Source organism: Psammomys obesus, unplaced genomic scaffold (genome assembly GCF_907164565.1).
Source record: "Psammomys obesus unplaced genomic scaffold, mPsaObe1.curated_primary_1811, whole genome shotgun sequence".
Lineage (NCBI taxonomy): Eukaryota > Metazoa > Chordata > Mammalia > Rodentia > Muridae > Psammomys > Psammomys obesus.
In genome coordinates this window covers 12,142,225-12,162,079 of record NW_026595981.1, presented here as the reverse complement: position 1 = coordinate 12,162,079, position 19,855 = coordinate 12,142,225, and the positions used below count along the sequence as shown (strand labels likewise).

The window sequence follows — 19,855 nt, the reverse complement described above, 5'->3', positions numbered from 1 at the left end:
ATAGCATCTGTAAAGGAGATGCAACCTGCACAGATCAGTTCTAAAAGATTTTGCAGAAGTGAAGTCAGCATGAGCTTCAAGTCACTAAAACCTAAGTTAGGTATGAATTTTTTCCCTTTCTTCTATAATTGTTTTCTAGAACCTAATTACAGTATTGCATACAAACCTGAACACACTGCTTTTATCTTTTTTTTTCCCTAGTAAAGTACTTTTCCTCCAAATGGTTTCTTTTAAGTATGTAGGTATATGACAGTATTACTGTACATGCTTTATGATAATGAGAATGAATTGAACCAGCTTAGTAACTTAACAATTAAGATATTTTGGTTCTTTATTATTTGGAACCTAATAGCTTTGTCTTTAGAGTTTTGTGAAATCTTTGCATGTGGGGACTATGGGAGTTTTATTTTGTTTGAGTTTTGGGTGCTAGATATTGACCGGAGGATTTTTGGGCACGCTAAGTATGCTCTCCCATTGACCTATAGGTCCATCAATAAGGTTGCATAAAATCTTACATGCTTTGTTTCTTTTGAAACAGGCTGTCATGTGGTACAGGATGGCCTGGAACTTACTAGATAGTATAGGATGACTTTAATTCTTGAAACTTTTGCCTCCACCTTATAGATGCTGCTATTATGGGAGGGTACCACTGCACTCTACTTTTCTACTTTGGTACTCAGGGTAATGAATGCTAGGCAAGCACTCTGCCACTGACATGCTTTTTAGAATTTTTTCTTAAAAGTGCAAAAACAAATCATAAATTTATAAAAATGAACACTTAAATTTGAACATAAAAACTGAAAGCCTTAACTAACAAATCAATGTTGTGAATTGCACTTAGACACTATCATGGCCTAACCTCCATCATTCACAAGTAACATCTAATTTTATGTTTTGCTTTAAGACAGATGTATCTTATATCTGAAGCTTTCTATGTGGACCAGGTTGCCTATGCCTCTGGCATTAAGGGTATGCAACACCACACGTGCCCCGTATTATCTGATTTTTAACCTCCAACAAATGACAGAATGACATTCCAATGATTCTTAAATGATTTTTGTCTGTGTCCTTATATTATGTGGGTTCTCCAATTTGCATTTTATGATAATATGAGGCTAAGATTGTTCAGAATTATACCACATTTTGCCAAGAAGATCTGGTGGTAGAGTGGAGTAATACATCACACCCCCACACAGCATTTCATATGTGTGCTCAGCTTTAGAGCACAAATTGTACTTCTGTCTTGTTTCTTCCTGACCCAAACTATATAGTTCAGCCATATGCTACGCTTCATCTCAGCTAGGGCTATGAGCCAAGTGATTCTTTCTGGTTTAGTTTGAAAAAATCTCTTTGAAGAAAAGATTTTTTGAGATGCAGACATGACATACAAAATTTTTTACCTAGAAATTCGAAGAGGATTTTGTAACTTGAAAGCTTAATCAATTCCCTTTGACTTTATGATTTTTCCCGTTTATTTTAGATAGCCCAAACTGGCCTAGAACTCTTAGCAGTCCTCCTGCCTCTTGCTTTATTAGCCTTATAAGCATGAGCCAGCATACCTGTTTGATGTTAGGATTCATACTAACTTTGTAATGTCTTCTTGAAATCTTAACTATTTTGCCTGGGGCATGGTATTACACACCTATAATCCCTGCACTTGAGGTGAAGGTTGTGAGTTCAAGGCCAGCCTGAGAGGTACATGGCAATACTGTCTCAGTCCATTATTCCCTATCGCTGACAGTGAGTGAGCATGAGAGATTATTATTTCTTAATAAATTTCCTCAAAAAATTCAGATGTACTTGGCACCTTTTTGGATATACTGGTGATGTGAGATGACTTAAAGATTAGCTAATTTCTTTTTTAAAGATGTATTTATTTATTATGTATTCAATGTTGTATCTGAATATACACCTGCATGCTAAAAGAAGGCACCAGATCTCATTATAGATGGTTTTGAGCCACCATGTGGGAACTGAACTCAGCAGCCAGTGCTCTTAACCTCTGAGCCATCTCTACAGCCCCCCCCCTTTGTTTTGTTTTGTTTTTTGAGACAGGGTTTCTCTGTGTAGCCTGGACTCACTTTGTAGACCAGCTGGCCTTGAACTCTCAGATCTGCCTGCCTCTGCCCAGAGTACTGGGATTACAAGCATGCACCATCGTGCCCGGCCCTGATTAGTTGATTTTTATTGAGTTGAAAGTGGAAGCTTTTCATTATTGCATATTCATGTGTTTTATTTTGTGTTTGTGTATATAGGCATATGTATACACACATATACATAGATATATACATGTGCATGGCATGGTTCAGGAGTTGGTTAGTTGGTTCTTTCTACCATATGGGTCATAGGGATGTTGAACTCAGGTGATTAGGATTGGTGACAAGAACCTGTGAACCAGCTGGTCATATTGGCTCACACCCATAGTCCCAGAACTTGGGAGTCAGAGGCAGGTGGATCTCTGAGTCTCAGGTTAGTTTGGTCTACAAACCAAGTCCAAGACAGCCAAGGCTACATAGACAAATCCTGTCTTGAAAAACCAAAAAAGAACTTTTGAGCCCTCTCACTGACCCCAAAAAAGTGATTCTTTTAGGACTCCGTGTATAATTTAGTCAGGGTAGTGCTTGTCTAAGTCATTGTTCATAGTCCACTCTCTAGTACTGCCTCCCTTAAGAAAATCCAAACTCCCAAAATACAATTTTCTAAAAAGACTGGTTAAAATATATTTTGCGTCTTATTATATGTTTGTGTAGAACACTAACTGTAAAGCACTGTGAAAATTTCTGATTGTACTTCTGGTGAAGTTGTGTGTTGGTTTTTTTGAAGAAACAGGGTTTCTCTGTGTAGTCCTGGCTGTCCTGGACTTACTTTGTAGACCAGGCCCACCTTGAACTTACAGCGCTCTGCCTCCCTGGAAACAAAGGCCCTACCACACCCGGCTTCTAATGCAGTTGTCCTGCGCACACTGTCCTGTTGAGTCACACTCATATTCATGGTCGTTGTTCTGTTTCGTTTTGGTTTTTTGAGACAGGGTTTCTCTGTGTAGCCCTGGCTCTCCTGGAACTTGTTCTGTAGACCAGGCTGTCCTCAAACTCACCTGCCTCTGCCTCTGCCTCTCTAGTGCTTGGGATTAGTGGCATGCGTCACCACTGCCCGGCACTCTTGTTGTTTTTATATGTCACTCAGCAGTTACTTTTTATGTAAACTTAGAGAGTTGATGACATTTTGGATTCTGATGTTTGTTTTCTGTGTTGGGGGATGGTAGGTGGGGGGTGTTTTGCCTGCATGTGTGTGCAGTGCCCTTAGAGATCAGAGGAGACTCCCCGGAACTGGGGTTACAGACAGGTGTGAGCTTCTATTTGGGGACTGAGAAAAGAATTTGGATTCTCTGGAAGAGCAACCAGAGCTTTTAACTGCTGAGCCAGCTTTCAAGTTCCAATTCTACTGTTTTCAAAGTAAAAACAGTCTTTGATTGTTTCTCTTGTGAGTTATGCTTAAGGAGAGGGGCATTTTTGAAATTAGGAAAGTTAATAAGTAATGAACAAGGTGTTCTTTTTCGAGTTGAATTTTGAAAATAAGTGAGTAAGCCAGGCTTGGTGGTATATGCTTATAATCCTAGCTCTTGAGAGGTGATGGCAGGAAGATTAGGGGTTCGTGGTCATCCTTGGCTACATAGTGCATTTCAAGCTACACTGGGTATATGAAATCCTGTCTCAAAAACTAAAACGAATGAGTATTATATTCTGTAGAAACTTATAACTTCCCTAACCCTGAGGTCTGTGATTGTTTCCTGTTAAGTTGGAATCTATATTACATACAATTACAATAAAATAGATATTATAGTTGTCTATTTTACTACATTTTAACCATATTTCTACAGTTGGATGGCATTAAATACATTCATATTCTTTATGGCCTTCACTACCATTTATTTCCAGAACTTTTTTATCTTTCCTTCACTATATGTTAGTCATTAGTAACAATAATGTTGGTCATTGGCAGCCACTATTCCATTTTCTGTCTATGAATTTGGGTACTCTAAGAAACAAATATGATTGGAGTTACACAATATTTGATTTACTCGCTTCACTTAGAATGTCTTCAAAGTTTATTCATTTTGTAACTATATGTCAGAATTTTTATCATAAAAAATAATGTTTATTATATAATCCACATTTTATTTACCTCATAGTATATACTCTTGCTTTAGTCTTTTTGCTGTTGTGAATGGCTAATATGTTTTAGAAGTAACAAGAGTGGTAGAAGTAACTCAGCAGAGAAGCACTTGACTAGCGTCTGTGAGGCCCTGTGTTCATTTTCCATCATCATAAAAAAGTGATTGTTCCTTTCTGAAACAGGGTCATTTCTGTAGGGTGTCCCCTTGTTTTGTAACCTAGGTGGTCCTTGAGCTGACAGTCCTTACAGCCCACCCGTCTGCTGCAGGTGCAGGTGTGCCCACCACACCAAGCTCCTTACCAGAAACTTGAGAGACTGTTATGTGCTTGCTGTTAGCATTGTTTGAGTGTAGTTACTAAGAGTCTAGATGGTGGAGCTGGGAAGATGACTCATTCTGTACAGTGCTTGCCAAGAAGGCATAAGAACTTTTGGGTCTGGGTCCCCGACACCCACGTAAAAAGTCAGGCATGGTGACATCCTAGAGCTGGGAGTAAGAAATAGTAGGATCCCTGGGGCTTGCTGACCAGCAAATCTAGCAGACTCGCCGAACCCTAGAATCAGTGAAAGACTTTGAAAAAAATAGAGAAAAACAGAAGATGCTTGACTCAACCTCTGGCCTCACATGCCTGTGCATACATGCAAGAGAAACCCAGTCTCGAAAAACCAAAGAGAGAGAGGGGGGAAGCTTTAACTATTATCTCTCTTTATTTATTTACTTATCTATCTATTTATCTATCTATCTATCTATCTATCTATCTATCTATCTATCTATTTATTTTGCACTGATGGTTTGCCTGCATTGTGTCAGACTCTGGGTTTGCAGACAGTTGTTGACTACCATGTGGGTGCTGGAGTTTGAACTCAGGTCTTTTGGAAGACCTGTCAGTTCTCTTAATCACTGAGACATCTTTTCAGCTCCTGATTATTATTTCTTAACTATTCTCAGCTTGCAGTTTTATTTACGTCACAAAAAAAAAAAAAAAAAAAAAAACAGAGAGAGAGTTCAATCATTAAGAACACTTATTTGCTGCGCTTCTCAAGAACCTGAGGTAGGTTCTTGAGCACACATATCAGGGGGGCTATAGCTGTCTGTAATTCCATCTCCAAGGGAGCTGATGCCTCCAGCTTCTGAGGGTGCTTGTACCCATGTGCACCTGCCTACATGTAGACACACACCTCTCCACAATTAAAAGCAATAAAAAGAAATCTTCTAAAACATACATGTGGATGCATGCCTACTTACTTTTTGTGGGAGGACAGGTATGGTGTAGCTCAGGGCCTTAAGCTTTCCATATAGTGAGGGTGACCTTGAATTCCTGATTTGTTTTGTTTTTTGAGACAGGGTTTCTCTATGTAGCCTTGGCTGTCTTGTACTCCCTTTGTAGACCAGGCTGGCCTCAAACTCAGAGATCTGCCTGCCTCTGCTCCCAGAGTGCTGGTATACAGGTGTACCGCTCTTGACTTGCCTTCATTTTCTAGGTGTGAAAGATTTTAGATATGTGCCACCATGACCGTACTATTAATCTTTGCTTCCAGCACTTTTTCTTTTTTCTCCTGTTTTGTGGTTTTTCCAGACAGGGTTTGTCTGTGTACCCGTCTGTCCTGAAACTCACTCTGTAGACCAGGCTGGTCTCAAACGAAGAGATCCACCTGCCGCTGCCTGGGATTAAAGGGATGCACTGGGTTTGGTTTGGTTTGGTTTAGTTTGGTTTGATTTGGTTTTAAGACACAGGCTGGCCTTGAACTCCTGAGTTCAAAAAAAATTCTTCCTCTGATTACTTGAGATTGAAGGCATCCACAGAGGTGCCCTGTAAGGGAAGTTTTTGTTTTTTATATATTTCTTTCCATTTTGTGTTCTTAAGAACACATGACAGAATTATAGTATAGGACTCTGTACATTTAAATTATGAATTCAGTCATGTGACCTAGTTAATGAAGGCAATGTGTTTGTGTATGTATGTGTGTGTGTGTGTGTATATATATATATATATATGTATGTATGTATGTATGTATGTATAATAATTTTTTTCCTTCAAGCAGGTTTGCAACATTGTACAAGTCACCAAGCCAGAAGGAGTCCACGATACCATTTCAGATCACAGTCAGTATTATTTAATCAGAGTGGGATTTTGGTGTTGATGGGAGTAATTAGAGGTCATGTACAGATCATTTCTGTTAATTATTAAGCAGCAAGCATATTTGAGACTAGTTTTGATGTGAGAACATCACCAAAATAGTACTTAGAGAGTACTGTAGTCACAATTGAAATGAAGTTTTAACATTGAAAACAGAAGAAATATTTATGTAAGTTCCACATTTTTATTTTACAAGTTTTCAGAAAGCCACTGTGAGATTCTCTCTCAAAAATGCCAACAACAATAAAAAAGAACAGAGAAAGAAATACACCAGTATTAATAATTTTGGTCTGTATATAGAAAATTTTGAAATGTTAATATCTTGAGCATTTGCATCACTGGTCTCCAGACCCAAGTTGGCCTCAAACTCACGACATAGTTGAGCATGACCTTGAGCTGCTTTGTTTTTTTTTTGTTTTTTTTTGTTTTTTTGTTTTTTTTGTTTTTTTTTTTTTGTGGGTTTTTTGTTTTGTTTGGGGGGGTATTTGTTTGTTTGTTTGTTTTTTTTTTTTTTTTTAAGACAGGGTTCCTCTGTGTAGCTCTGGCTGTCCTGAACTCACTTTGTAGACCAGGCTGGCCTCGAACTCACAGAGATCCACCTGTCTTTGCCTCCCTCAGTGCCACCACACCTGGCTGTTTTTTTGTTTTGTTTTGTTTTGTTTTGTTTTGAGACAGGGTCTGTGTAGCTCTGGCTGTCTAGGTACTCACTCTGTAGTCTAGGCTGCTTTCACACTCAGAGATCCACCTGCCTTTGCCTCCTGAGTTCGGGGATTAAAAGTGTGTGCCACCACACTCAGCAGCCATCTTATTGTTATAATGATAAAAACAAAAATGGAAAGAATTCTAAAAGTGAATTTTCCACTTAGTTTTTATACTGACCTGTACTCAATTATTTTGTCTTGTTTGAGAAGAAGTCTTACTATGTTTTCTAATCTGGCCTTGAACTTTAAACCCTCCTGCTTCCACTCCTTAGTGATGCTATCACAGATGCATGCCACATGCCAGGCAGAATATCTTACTGTGGAAATTATGTAAAGTGCCTAAATGGCAGTACAAACTTCTTTCCACTTCTCCCAAAAGAGGGTTCTTAAGATTCTCTTTGGAGAACTTTTTGATGTTAACTTAGAGCTTACCACTGAACTACCGGTCTAGTCTTAGAACATCTTTATGCACTGTTATTTTTATGTGTGTATCATGTGTGTATAAAGGAGTATATACTTAATAAAACTCTGGGTTGGAATACCTGCGAAGTTTATCCTCTAGTCAATGGTTAATAAATTATCTCCCAAGAACAAAATCGCTTATCAGTTATTTTAAAACTATTGGGAAAATTATTCTTTATTTTAATTGTTCTTTTGTGTACTTGTGTATTTCTTCATCTTACAGCCTCAGGGATTTAGAGATGCTGTTGTCACCACTACTTCATCGCAGACAGAAGGCTCTTTGAATTTCAGGAAACGGTCACGAGAACCAGAGGAAGAATGCTGACCCAAAACTAATGTCAGCGAATCCAGTTAAACTGATGATGTGTTATTTAGTGTATACAAGTGGAACACAGAAGTAGTTTATACTTTAAAATATGAACAGTTACTGTGGCATGAATGAATCAGTTATATGATGTGAATGGAAAAATAATTTGCAGAATCTTCTCCCCTGTAAAAGCATTTTTTAGTTGTCAGATGTAATTGTCATCTTGGAGACTTACTGCTGAATAAGCTCACCATTTCTAGTTCTCTCTGGCTGGTTTGACGCAGCTGACTGATTCAAACTGGCTTTTGCTGGAACTGCTCTGCTTGGCCTCATACTAACTTTGGCAGTATGTTCTAATCTTGTGGCTTCTCGTTCTCTGGCTCATTCTATCTTCACCTGTGTCTAGCTTGTCTCTACAGCCTATCTCTGTGCAACTGTCTCACTAAAACTGCCTCTTCTCTCATCTGGGCAGGGTGGCACACGTGTGTAGTCCCAGCACTCGGGGAGGCAGAGGCCAGCCTGGTCTACAAATGAGTCCAGGACAACCAGGGATATACAGAGAAACCCTGTCAAGAAAAGATACCAAAAACAAACAGACTGCCCCTCTCTTCCTCCCTCTGCACTGCTCTCTCAAGTCAACTCTCTTTCCTCCCTGCTCTTGAACCGGAATAAGAGTTGAACATCTCTTATTCTGTCAAATCTTTCTCTGATTCATCACTTTGTCTGCCGCAATTAGATATCACTTTCAAAAACATGGGTGCTTCCTTCCACAAATTAACCTTGTCTACATTGTTAGGGATTAAAGGTGTGTACTAAGGACATGTCTGCATTCCAGCAGGATCCCACTGTAATCCAGGGCATGTCTGCATTGCCCCTGACACACCCACACTTTCCTGTGTGCACTGTGGTGCCCATGGACTCAGAGGACAACTTTTGGGAGTTGATTTTTCCTTCCACTTTTTTTTAAAGGATTTATTTATTTTATGTTTATGAGTGCTCTATCTGCAGGCCAGAAGAGAGCATCAGATGACATTATAGATGGCTGTGAGCCACCATGTGGTCACTGGGAGTTGAACTTGTTAATTTATGTGTGCATGTGTTTATGTGCACTGTGTCTGTGTGCTGGTGCCTGCAAACGCTAGATGAGGGTGGTGGATTTCCTGGAACTGGATTACAAAATGACATTGAACCACCATGAAGGTGGCTGGAACCGGATCCCAGTCCTCTGCAAGAGCTAAAAATGCTCCTAACCCCTGAGCCATCCCTCCAGCTCCTCCACCTTGCCTCTGAGGCAGGGTTTCTTCTGTCGTTTCACACTCCAGCTCTACACACTTTGACTGCTCTTTGTGTTTTTGACTCCTATCTCACTAGGAACGCTGGGATTACAAGTGTGTAGCAATGCATGTGAACTATGGGGATAGAACTCAGACTGCTGGGCTTGCATACGAGTGCTTTTTCCACTGAGCATCTTTGTGGCCCCTCTATCTTGAATTTTAAGAAAAAAATTTTACTGAACATGGAGCTCATTGACTGAGAGGGCTGCCTGTCTCCCCACCAGCACTGAGGTTAGCAGATGTGCTGTGCCACACCAGCCTAATACAGGGTCCTCATGCTGCATGTCAGGTGCTTTGCCCACTAAGCCATTTCTCTGGCTCCTGAAAAGATTTTCTAAGCACTGTTCTATAATCACTTTAATGTGTTTTTATTTTGAGTAATGTGGAAAGCTGACCTCATGTTACCTATTTGTAGCTACAATCCAGACTGGAAATTTCCTTTTGTCAGTTACCTAAAAAAAATAATAGGAATAAAACACTATAAGACTTTTTTAAGTATATGTGTGTATATGTCTATGTGTTTGTCAGCTGTGTGGGAGTCCTCAAAGGTGTTTAGATTTAGACCCAGGACAAGTGGCTCAAAGTGGACCTGGCCTCCAGGTTCTCCCAGCATCCCTTAGTCCCTACCTGTTACAGGGCATGGCTAGCATACCCACCCTCTACCCTGAACTTTGTAGGCTGGGGACTGGGCTTCCTGTCCCCCAGAGGCATGTCACTATATAATCCAGACATTTTGGTTCTCTGCCTCCGCATTTCTCGCTCCGCACATGCTCATTCTTAATCTTTCCCCTCCCCTCCATCTTCTGCTTGGTTACTTCTGAAGCTCTGTTCTTTGACCAATAAACCCACCAGAGAGCTGCCCTAAATAAACCTGCCTTATTTGGCTTGAATTGCCTCATTTTTTTTCAATGGAGAATACCTATCGAAAGGCTAGAAGAGGGTACCCTAGAGCTGGAGTTAGGTGTGTTTGGCTGCATGATACAGGTGCTTAAGAGATGAATGCTGAGTCACCTCTCTAGTCCTCATTTTAGTATTATTTTTAAATGTAGTTTTGGGGGTCTAGAGAGATGACTCAGCAGTTAAGAGCAACTGCTCTTTCAGAAGACCTGGGTTCAGTTAACACCCACAAGGTGGCTCACAACCATCTATAATTCCAGTTTCAGGGGACCTGACCTGTCCTCCATGGATAACAAGCATGCATGTGGTATGCATACATAAATGTAGGTGAAACACTTATACAAATATGAAATAAATTTAAAAATGAACCTTAAACGTAGCTTTTTAGTGAGTCAGCATATCACTGTTTAGTTAGGTGGGTTGGTTTATTGGCTAGTTGTATGTATATGGTAGTTTAAATGGGTATGGCCCCCATAGACTCATGTGTTTGAATGCTTAGCCTACAGGGAAGGGCACCATTAGGTGTGGCCTTGTTGGAGGAAGTATGTCACCGTGGGGTTGAGCTTTGAGGTCTATGCTCCAGCTACACCCAGTGTGGCACACAGTCGTCTGCCTGTGGATCAAGATGTAGGTCTCTCAGCTCCTTCCCTAGCAGTGTCTAGCCATGACGATAATGGACTAAACCTCTGAATCTGTAAGTCAGCCCCAAATTAATTTTTTTTTCTTTATAAAAGTTGCTGTGGTCATGCTGTCTCTTCAGAGCAATAAAACCCAAACTAAGACTGTATGTGTGTATACCTTACTGTGTAGCCCTGGCTGGCCTCAAATTCAGAGTTTACCTGCCTTTGCCTCTAGGATTAAAGGTATACAATACCACGCCTGGATACTTCTCACAAATTTTAGTTGGCAAAATCGGTTTTGTTTGTCATTTTAAAGGGAAGATGTTGTAGCTGATTAGGTGCTTTTCAAGTGTGTGCTTTTGAAGTTTTGAGGTACTGTCAATCAAACAGGTTATCACTGTCATATACCTCAACTCCATATTGCTATACTGAAAAAGAACCCTGAGTCCCTGATTGTAAGCAAAGCCAAATGCTTATGTGTGATTCTTTTAAAATAAATTTACATTAGAGCTTTTAAATTTGTTCCTATTGCCAAAAATGTTTTTTTAAGTTAAAAAACAGATTTTCTATATATCTTAATTTGTTAAGACTGTAACTGCCATAGATTAGGTGACTTGTTTGGTTTTTTGTTTTTTGTTTTTTTTTTTTTTGAGACAGGGTTTCTGTGTGTAGTCTTGGCTGTGGCTGTCCTGGACTCGCTGTGTAGACCAGGCTGCCCTCAAACTCACAGAAATTGCTTGCCTCTGCCTCCCCAAGTGCTGAGATTACAGGCATGTCCCACTGAACCCAGCCGAACTGGTGACTTTTCTAGCCAGGAAAATGGAGGCAGGAGGACTAGGAGTTCAGTAATCCTAGGCTTGATAGCAAGCTTGATGCTGGCCTACATGAAAGCCTATCTTTCTTCTTTTTTTTTTTCCTTTTCTCACACTTGCAAATAGTCAAGTTTGGCGAGAGCTTTCTTCCTAGTTTACTTGAGAGACACCCCTAGTACATGTGCTTGCAAGTCACCAAGCGTATCAGATTAGGAGAACTTATTTTTGTTTTCTTGTGTGTGAATGCTTTGCCCTGCATGTGTGTATCTGTACCATGTGCCTTTTTGCTGTCTGTCGAAGTCAAAGGGCTTTGCTTTACCTGCAACTGGAGTTTCAGATGGTTATGAGCTACCATGTGGAATCAAAGTCTGGTCTTCTGTAAGAGCAACAAGTGTTCTTAACTCCTGAGCCATCTCTTTTCCCTAGGACCCAACTGTTATGACTGGGTGATCCTTAATTAGCTCTTAAAGTTCCCATCAAAATACTAACTAGGCTTAGTCCTGTTTAGTTTCCAAGAACCAGTAGCATAGGTGTGTTCAGGGTCATACAGACAAAAGGGAAAATATATAGTGATTTAAAGACTGTAGGTTTGTAGAGCTGGGAGTCAGCTCGGTGGTAGAGTGCTTGGCTACCATGTTATACCTTGGGCTTAATCCCCAACACTCAAAATATTAGAAAGTATTAGCAGTTCTAGAATCTGAAATCCTCAAACTGGCCTAAAAATAAGGTGGTATCACTTCTGTGTACCTCCTGAAGCCATGAAGGGAAAATCCAGTCATTTTCTCTTGCTTTTTTTGTTCTTCTCACCATGTTCTGGAGACAGGCTAGACAAATGCACTACTACTAAGCCGCATCCACCAGGCCTCAGCTATTTGAAAACTTTTTTCTTTCTTCTTTTCATTTTATTTTATTTTTGACTTTTCAAGTCAGGGTTTCTCTGTGTAGCCTTGGCTGTCCTGGACTTGTTTTGTAGACCAGCCTGGCCTCAAGCTCGCAGAGATCCACTTGCCTCTGCCTCCCCAAGTGCTGGGATTACAGGCATGGGCCACCAGGCCCACGAAAGCTTTATTTTTCAAATATGGTAATTCTTTATCTGTTATTTAAATATAGACTTCCCCTAGCATTTTCTGTTGCATGGCTGTAACTGGTGATAGTATATTTATTGTCTCCAGTTGCTAGATGTCCAATACAAGATAGGTAAAGTGGATAAAAGTCTTTCTAGAGAGCCCAACTCTAGCATCTGGAAGGTAGAGGCAGGGGGTTTAAAAATTCAAGGCCATCCTCAGCTACACAGAGTTTGAGGCCAACTTAAAATACATGAGACCCTGTCTCAAGTTGGTTTTGACAAACAGGTCCAGCTGGCAGACAGGGGTTGCACTTGGATTTCATCTTAGGGTTAGATTATACTGTTGATTAAAAAGAATCAGGACAGGAGCTCCACAAAGAGAGCAACAGAACCAAAATATCTGGGCACAGGGGTCTTTTCTGAGACTGGTAACTCCAACCAAGGACCATTCATGGAGATAACCTAGAACTAGAACCCCTGCTCAGATGTAGCCCATGGCAGCTGAGTATCCAAGTGGGTTCCCTAATAAGGGGAACAGGGACTGTCTCTAACATGAACTCAGTGGCTAGCTCTTTGGCAACCCCAAACCCCCCCCCCCCCCAGAGGGGGGAGCAGTCTTGCAAGGCCACAAAGGAGTACACTGCAGCTAGTCCTGATGAGACCTGATAAGCTAGGGTCAGATGGAAGGGGAGGAGAACCTCCCCTATCAGTGGACTTGGAGAGGGACATGGGAGGAGATGAGGGAGGGAGGGTGGAATTGGGAGGGGCTTAGGAAGGGGGCTACAGTTGGGATACAAAACAAAAAAAAAATGTAATTAATGTCAAAAAAAAAAAAAGAATCAGACTTCCTTTTATTTCATGTTATCCTTAAGATTACCCTTTCTGGTAACTGGTGTACATTCATGAATATTGATACAATGTGTCTCCATCACACTGTATCTATCAAAGGCTAATGTGGCTTAAAGTTGGTTTCCCAGGGAGATACTATTGGAAGGTAGTGGAAATTGGAAAGTGAGTCTTTAGATCATTGAGGGTATACTTCCAAGAGGATTGTGGGACCCCAAGTCTCCTTTTTCTCTTGCTTCCTGGTCCTGGGGTGAATTTAGTCCTGTCATGTGTGCATCTGCCATTGCCATCTGGCAAACACACCAGAGGCCTGGAAGCAGTGAGTTTGTCTGATCATGGGCTTCAACCTCTAAAACTGAGCCAAAATCAACCTTTAATTTCAGCTGCTGTTATAGTGATGAAAAGCTAACACGAATATATTTGTATGTACACAGGATATTCCCAAGATTTATGACTGTTTTGGCTGCATATATATCTGTGTACCCTGTGTATACCTTGACCTATAAAGCTCAGAAGTGTCATATCACCTCTAACTGGGATTACAGGCAGTTCTGAGATACCATGTAGGTGCTGGGAACTGAGCCTAGGTTCTCTGCAAGAGCAGCAAGTGCTCTTAACTACCAGAACATCTCCCCAGTCCCCCAGTGTTGTTTGTTTCTGTTTTTCAAGACAGGGTTTCTCTGTGTAGCCTCAGCTGTCCTGGAATTCACTCTGTCCTTAAAGCTCCCTTAAACTCACAGAGATCTGTGTGCCTATGTTTCCTAAGTGCTGGGATTAAAGGAAAGCACCACCACCACCTGGTGTGTGGTTGTCATTTTAATTGGCATACTCATTGTAAATAGTAATGGGTTTCATGAAGATGTTTTTATTATAGGTATATCAGGTACTCATTTCCAGTGGTGTTTTTCCCCTTTGTGTTAGCTCTTTATTTTTTAATATAATTTTTTATTTATCACAATTTATTCATTTTGTATTCCAGCTTTAGCCCCCACCCTATTTCCAGTGTTTTTATTATCATCTCCATGTTTTACCATGTTGTGAACACAACTAGCACAACATAAACTGGTGATGTAGTTTATTTTGGAAGCCAGGTACGATGATGCACACCTATAATCTCAGCACTCAGGGAGGCAGAGGTAGGCAGATATCTGTGAGATCAAGGCCAGCCTGGTCTACAAAGCAAGTCCAGGACAACCATGGCTACACAGAGAAACCCTGTCTCAAAAACAAAAAACTCATTTTGGAAAGAATATCAGAGATGTTGTCCTTGGAAAATCAGTTTGATTTCAAGTAAGTTTAGGTATTTAATACAATAAAATGTACACTTAAAAGCTTACATAATCTAATTCAGCACCTGGTTTTGTTTATTTTTAGGATGCAGGCGTACTATTTTTAAATATAGTTATTACATGTCTATATTGCTATAGAAAAAGAAATCATTCCTCCAGGAGCTGGGGAGATAATGCATTCAGTAAAATGCTTGACATACAAGTATGAGGCTTTGAGTTCCATCTCTGGAAACCACATGAAAAACAAACAAAACAACAACAACAACAAAACACTGGGTGCACTTGAGGTCTCAATACTGAGGAGGCTGAGACAGGTAGATCACTGGGATCCATAGGCCAACCAGTCCAGCTGAATCTGTGGGTCCTAGTGCAATGAGGCACTGTCTTAAAAGAGCAGAGTGAACAGCAACTGGGGAATGACACTGAGCTGTGATCTAGCCTCCATATGAAAACACACACACACACAAAAATCATTGTCAACTAGACAATGGTATCCCACACCTTTAATCCCAGTACTCGGGAGGGAGAGGCAGTGGATCTCTGAGTTGGAGGCCAGCCTGGTCTACAGAGTGAGTGCCAGGACAGCCAGGGATACACAGAAAAAAACCTGTCTTAAAAAAAAAAAAAAGACTAACAAAAAAATCATTCAGTATTTCCTGTGTGATGGGTATGTGTGTTTATGTGCACATTTCATGTATGTGAGTGAACGTGGCTGTATGTGATTACACATACAACTGTATGTGGGTGTTGAGAGGACATCCTCATTATTGATCCTTGCTTTCCACCTTGTCTGAGACGGCATCTCTTTGCATAGTCCAGGCCAACTGGTTCTAGGGATGCTCCTGTCTTGGCTTCCAGATATGCCACAGGAGCGTCGTGGTTACAGGTGCTTGCACTTATCTGCTGAGCCATCTCCGGCCCTGCTGTGTTTTATTTTTGTCAGTAATGTTCTTAATCAAGTTTCTGCAGTTGGTAGTAAAATTATAGCATAATGTGATAGAATGATCCTAGGACTAAATTAGAAGACCCTTGTTCTTACTCTGCCTGAGACGTCCAGAAGCTATGTTAGTTTGGGCATCTTTATTTATCATGTCACTGTAAAACATAATAAAAATCAATAGTATTAGAATTACTACTATATGTTGAATTTCAGTTTTGAGACAGAGCTGGTGTTCTATTGCTTTAAAAAAACATATTGAGTTACAGGAGAGAAGCTGACTGTTCATAATATGTATTTTTAGTTAACATCAGTGCCTAAATTTACTGTTACTGTTAAAATTTACAGAACATTTTGCTCCCTTAGAAGTGATTTTGGCATAAAATATGTTGACAAGATTCTATGTATTTTTGATTGCAGCATTTTTTTTTCTTGTTTTCAGTCCCAGTTCACCTTTGACATAGGCTTTTTGATACTTCAATTGTCCATTTGATTCCCACTCTATGTAGTAAGATGTGAGTTTTTAAGCACACTATTACTTTAAATATGGCTTTTAACATGCCATTTATTTTATGAAGATATAAAAATTGTACTCACTTAAAAGGGAGAAAGGGAAAGAATTCAAAGAGATTACATCCTACCCACTTTCAAAAATAAGTTGCAAGATAAACGACAAAAACCAAGGAGTAATGTAAGGAGAATTTATGTCAAGAAGCCATAAAAATTGAGGCCCAAAGAGAACAAGATAATTACAAAACTAACCCATTCAGCTGGGTGTGCCTGTAGTCCTGTGATCCCAGCACCCAGGGAGGCGGAGGCAGGCAGATCATTGTGAAGTCCAGGCCAGTCTGCTCTACAAATTGACTCCGGGACAGCCAAGGCTTACACAGAAAACCATGTCTCGAGAAAACAAAACAAACAACAACAACAAAAAATCCTAACCAGTTAAATGATAGGAAGTATACTAGTTCTTAGTAAGATGAAAATGTATTAAATGAAGACAAAAAATAAAAATAAAAGGTTAATAAAACCTCCAAAAAGAAAAAAATGTTTCATGATACAGGATTTAAATTTGAAAAACATTAGATTTAAAGAAAAGTAAGGTTGGTTTGTTTTTTTAATTTCTACTCACTTGATTCATATATATATATATAAAAAAATTTTTTTTTTGAGGCAAGGTATCAACATGTAGCTCTGGCTAGCTTGGAGCTCACTGTATACCAGGATGATCTTGAACTCACAGAGATCTTCCTGCCCCTGCCTCTCAAATGCTGGGATTAAAGGCATTTGTCACTCTGCTCCATCACTTTGGAATTAATAGTTCTCATTATTATTGTGGGCTTTATTTTTTGGTTTCTTTTTTTTAAGATTTTTATTTTTTATTATATATACAGTATTCTGTCTGTATGCCTGCACAGCAGAAGAGGGTACCAGATCTCATTATAGATGGTTATGAGGCCACCATTTGGTTGCTGGGAATTAAACTCAGGTCCTCTGGAAAAGCAGCCAGTGCTCTTAACCTCTGAGCCATCTCTCCAGCCCCTTATGATCAAGTTCTTAACTCTCATATATTGACGTATGAGAAGATGGTGTCGTGCCATAACTGAAATCCCAGCACTTGGGACTGGAGGGATGGCTCCGTGGTTACGACACTTGCTGCTTTTGCAAAGGACCTGGGTTCAGTTCTCGGCACACACGTGGCAGCTAACATTCTTCTCTAACTGAAGTTCCAGAGATCCAGCTCCCTCTTCTGGCCTCCATAGGCACCAGGTACATATGTGGTATATACACATACATGCAGGCAAACACTTATAGAATAAAAGCACATTTTTTAAAAATAAAATTCCAACGTTTGGGAGGTGATGGCAGGAGAATCAGGAATTGAAGGATAGCCTTGCATACACAGGACATTGAAGCCAGCCTTGGCTATAGGTGATCCCTCTCACCTACGATTGATCATTTTTTACTTGAGTGTTTTCAATGTAAATGAAAAAAAAAAAAAAAAAAGCACAAAGTGACTAAGTTATCTTGGACACGTAACCCAGTTGAACCCTCACATTTTCAGTCCACAGGTGCTCTTTGACTGTAGTTTGGAGACGTAAATGAGAACCACATAGCCAAGCTCAGTCAATGCACAGGGCTGTGGAGAGTAAAATGATTTCAGTTCTAGTCAGGTAAGTGTTAGCACAGTTTGTTTTGAAGCAGTAGAGGACTGGCCTGAGCACCTGTGAGCCTCTCTGCATAGCCTGCCAGATCTTTCCAAATTGTCTTTCATGTTTTTTTGTTTGTTTGTTTTTTAGGAATACCAAGTCTTCCTGTTTTGTCATTTTTAATTTCTGTTTCTCATCGATACTGTTCTTTTCTGTACTCATTATTCCCCATTGCAACTAATTCCAAGCCTTCAGTCTCTCTTAGTCCATGCAGCACTCATCTGAAGGAATGTATATCACATTTTCTTATGCCTGGGGATATAGCACCTTCTCATCAAGGTATAAACCAGGCTTGGAGACAGGAGGATCAGAATTTATAGCAATTGAGGTCAGCCTGTTCTACATAAAACTCTAGCATTAATTTTTCTTTTTCTTTTTCTTTTTTTTTTTTTTTGACACGTTCTCATGTTGTAGCCTAGGCTGGGCTTGAGAACTTAGAGCGATGGCCTGCCTCTGCCTCTGCCTCCCACGGTTGGGTCTGAAAGTGAGTGCCACCACACCCAATGCCTGGCAGATTTTCCTTACCATGTTTCTTTGAATTGTAATTTTTTTGTTAGTGCTTAGAAGAAATAATTACAAGTTTATTTCCTTAGATATAATCTTGAACTTTTCACACAGGCCTTATACCTAAAGAGTCTTGAGATTACTGGCATGTGTTTCCAGTGATATAAAAATTCAGTATTTTACGTGGACATTTAAAAGACTTTGAAAAGTAATTGGGTTTTAAAAATTATGTATTTGGGTGTTTTGCCTTCATGTGTGTCTATGTACCACATGTGTGCCTCATAGCATTGGATCTTGTGGGACTGGAGTTACAGAGGTTGTGAGCCACCATGTGGATACTGGGAATTGAACTCCTGTCCTTTGGAAGAACAGCCAGTGCTCTTAACTACAGTTTGTCTGGTTGTTTTGTTTTGAGACAGGGTTATTGTGTATAACTCAGTTTAGCCTGGAATTTTCTTGCCACTGCCCCTATGTGCTGGGATTTCAGGTAAATACCACCATGCCAGGATTTGAAAATAATTTCACGTTTAAAAGACACATGCTTATTTTGCATATAGACTTTGATTGCTGCCCTCCCTTTTTTTTTTTTTTTTTTTTGCAAATAACTGGAATGTTAGGAATGTAATAAGAGTTCATCAGCTCTTAATCCTTAGCTTAAAACTGTCTACGACACCTTGGTGCCAGAGATGTCATTTATAGATCACTCTTTCACGAGTCAGCAAACGACTTCATATGCCCAACTCATTTCCTTTCTGGAAAAGATGCATTGTGTCAGCATGGTCACCCTGTGTGGTAATTGATAACGTCTGTGCCACACGGCGCGCGGCTGCTCTTGTCCAGCACAGCTATTCTGCCACCTATGATTGCCATATGCTGCAGCACTCTAGGTTAATGGAGTCATTTCATCTTCCCTTCTAGACACAAATGTTACCGTGGCTCAGTTCCATCAACTAAGAAGAAAGTATTAGCAATGTCTAAGTGTAAAAAACATCTTTGTTAGGCATTGTTGTCTTTAGTTGCCTGTTTCATTGAAAAAGCCCCTGTTTGGTTGTTGGGTTTTTTGTTTGCTTTGTTCTCATTTTAATGAAGGCTGCAGAGTGATGGGTATCTGCAGTCCTAACTGGACATGTTCAGTATCATTATGAGTTTTTGCATGTATTCATTTCATTTAGTGAACATATTAGTAATTAAAAATTAGATGATAATAAAGGTAAAATTTTATTTACCAAGAAGCACTTCCTGGTTTTGTATATTGGAAATTAGTCAGAAAATATTGATGTGGATTTTTTAGTAGTCAATTCACTTTAGAAGAATCATTCATTATAGAAAGAACATGCCAGCTGGGTGGGGTGGCACACGCCTGTAATCTCAGCACTCAGGGAGACAGATCTCTGTGAGTTGGAGGACAGCCTGGTTTACAAAGTGAGTCCAGGACACAGAGAAATACTCTCTCAAAAGAAACAAAAAGAAAGAAAAAACAAGCCACATGCTAACATTTATAGCATTAAAATATCATTGGTCCCACCCTCTTTTTCTGTAATGATGTTCTAAGTCCATATGTA

At 39.9% G+C, this 19,855-nt stretch overlaps 1 protein-coding gene across 2 annotated transcripts in view; it reads left to right on the top strand.

Moving 5' to 3' along the window:
- Rad51c (RAD51 paralog C) overlaps positions 1 to 11,025 on the top strand; it is a 28,393-nt gene extending 17,368 nt beyond the window's left edge. The window contains exons 8-9 of one of the 2 annotated variants that reach the window (XM_055620593.1): positions 6,214 to 6,274; positions 7,695 to 11,025. In XM_055620593.1, coding sequence (XP_055476568.1) covers positions 6,214 to 6,274; positions 7,695 to 7,796 — 163 coding nt within the window. In that variant the 3' untranslated portion in view covers positions 7,797 to 11,025. The remainder of the gene's footprint in view (positions 1 to 6,213; positions 6,275 to 7,694) is intronic. The other variant, XM_055620595.1, reaches the window with a different exon arrangement.
- Positions 11,026 to 19,855: the final 8,830 nt, after the last annotated feature.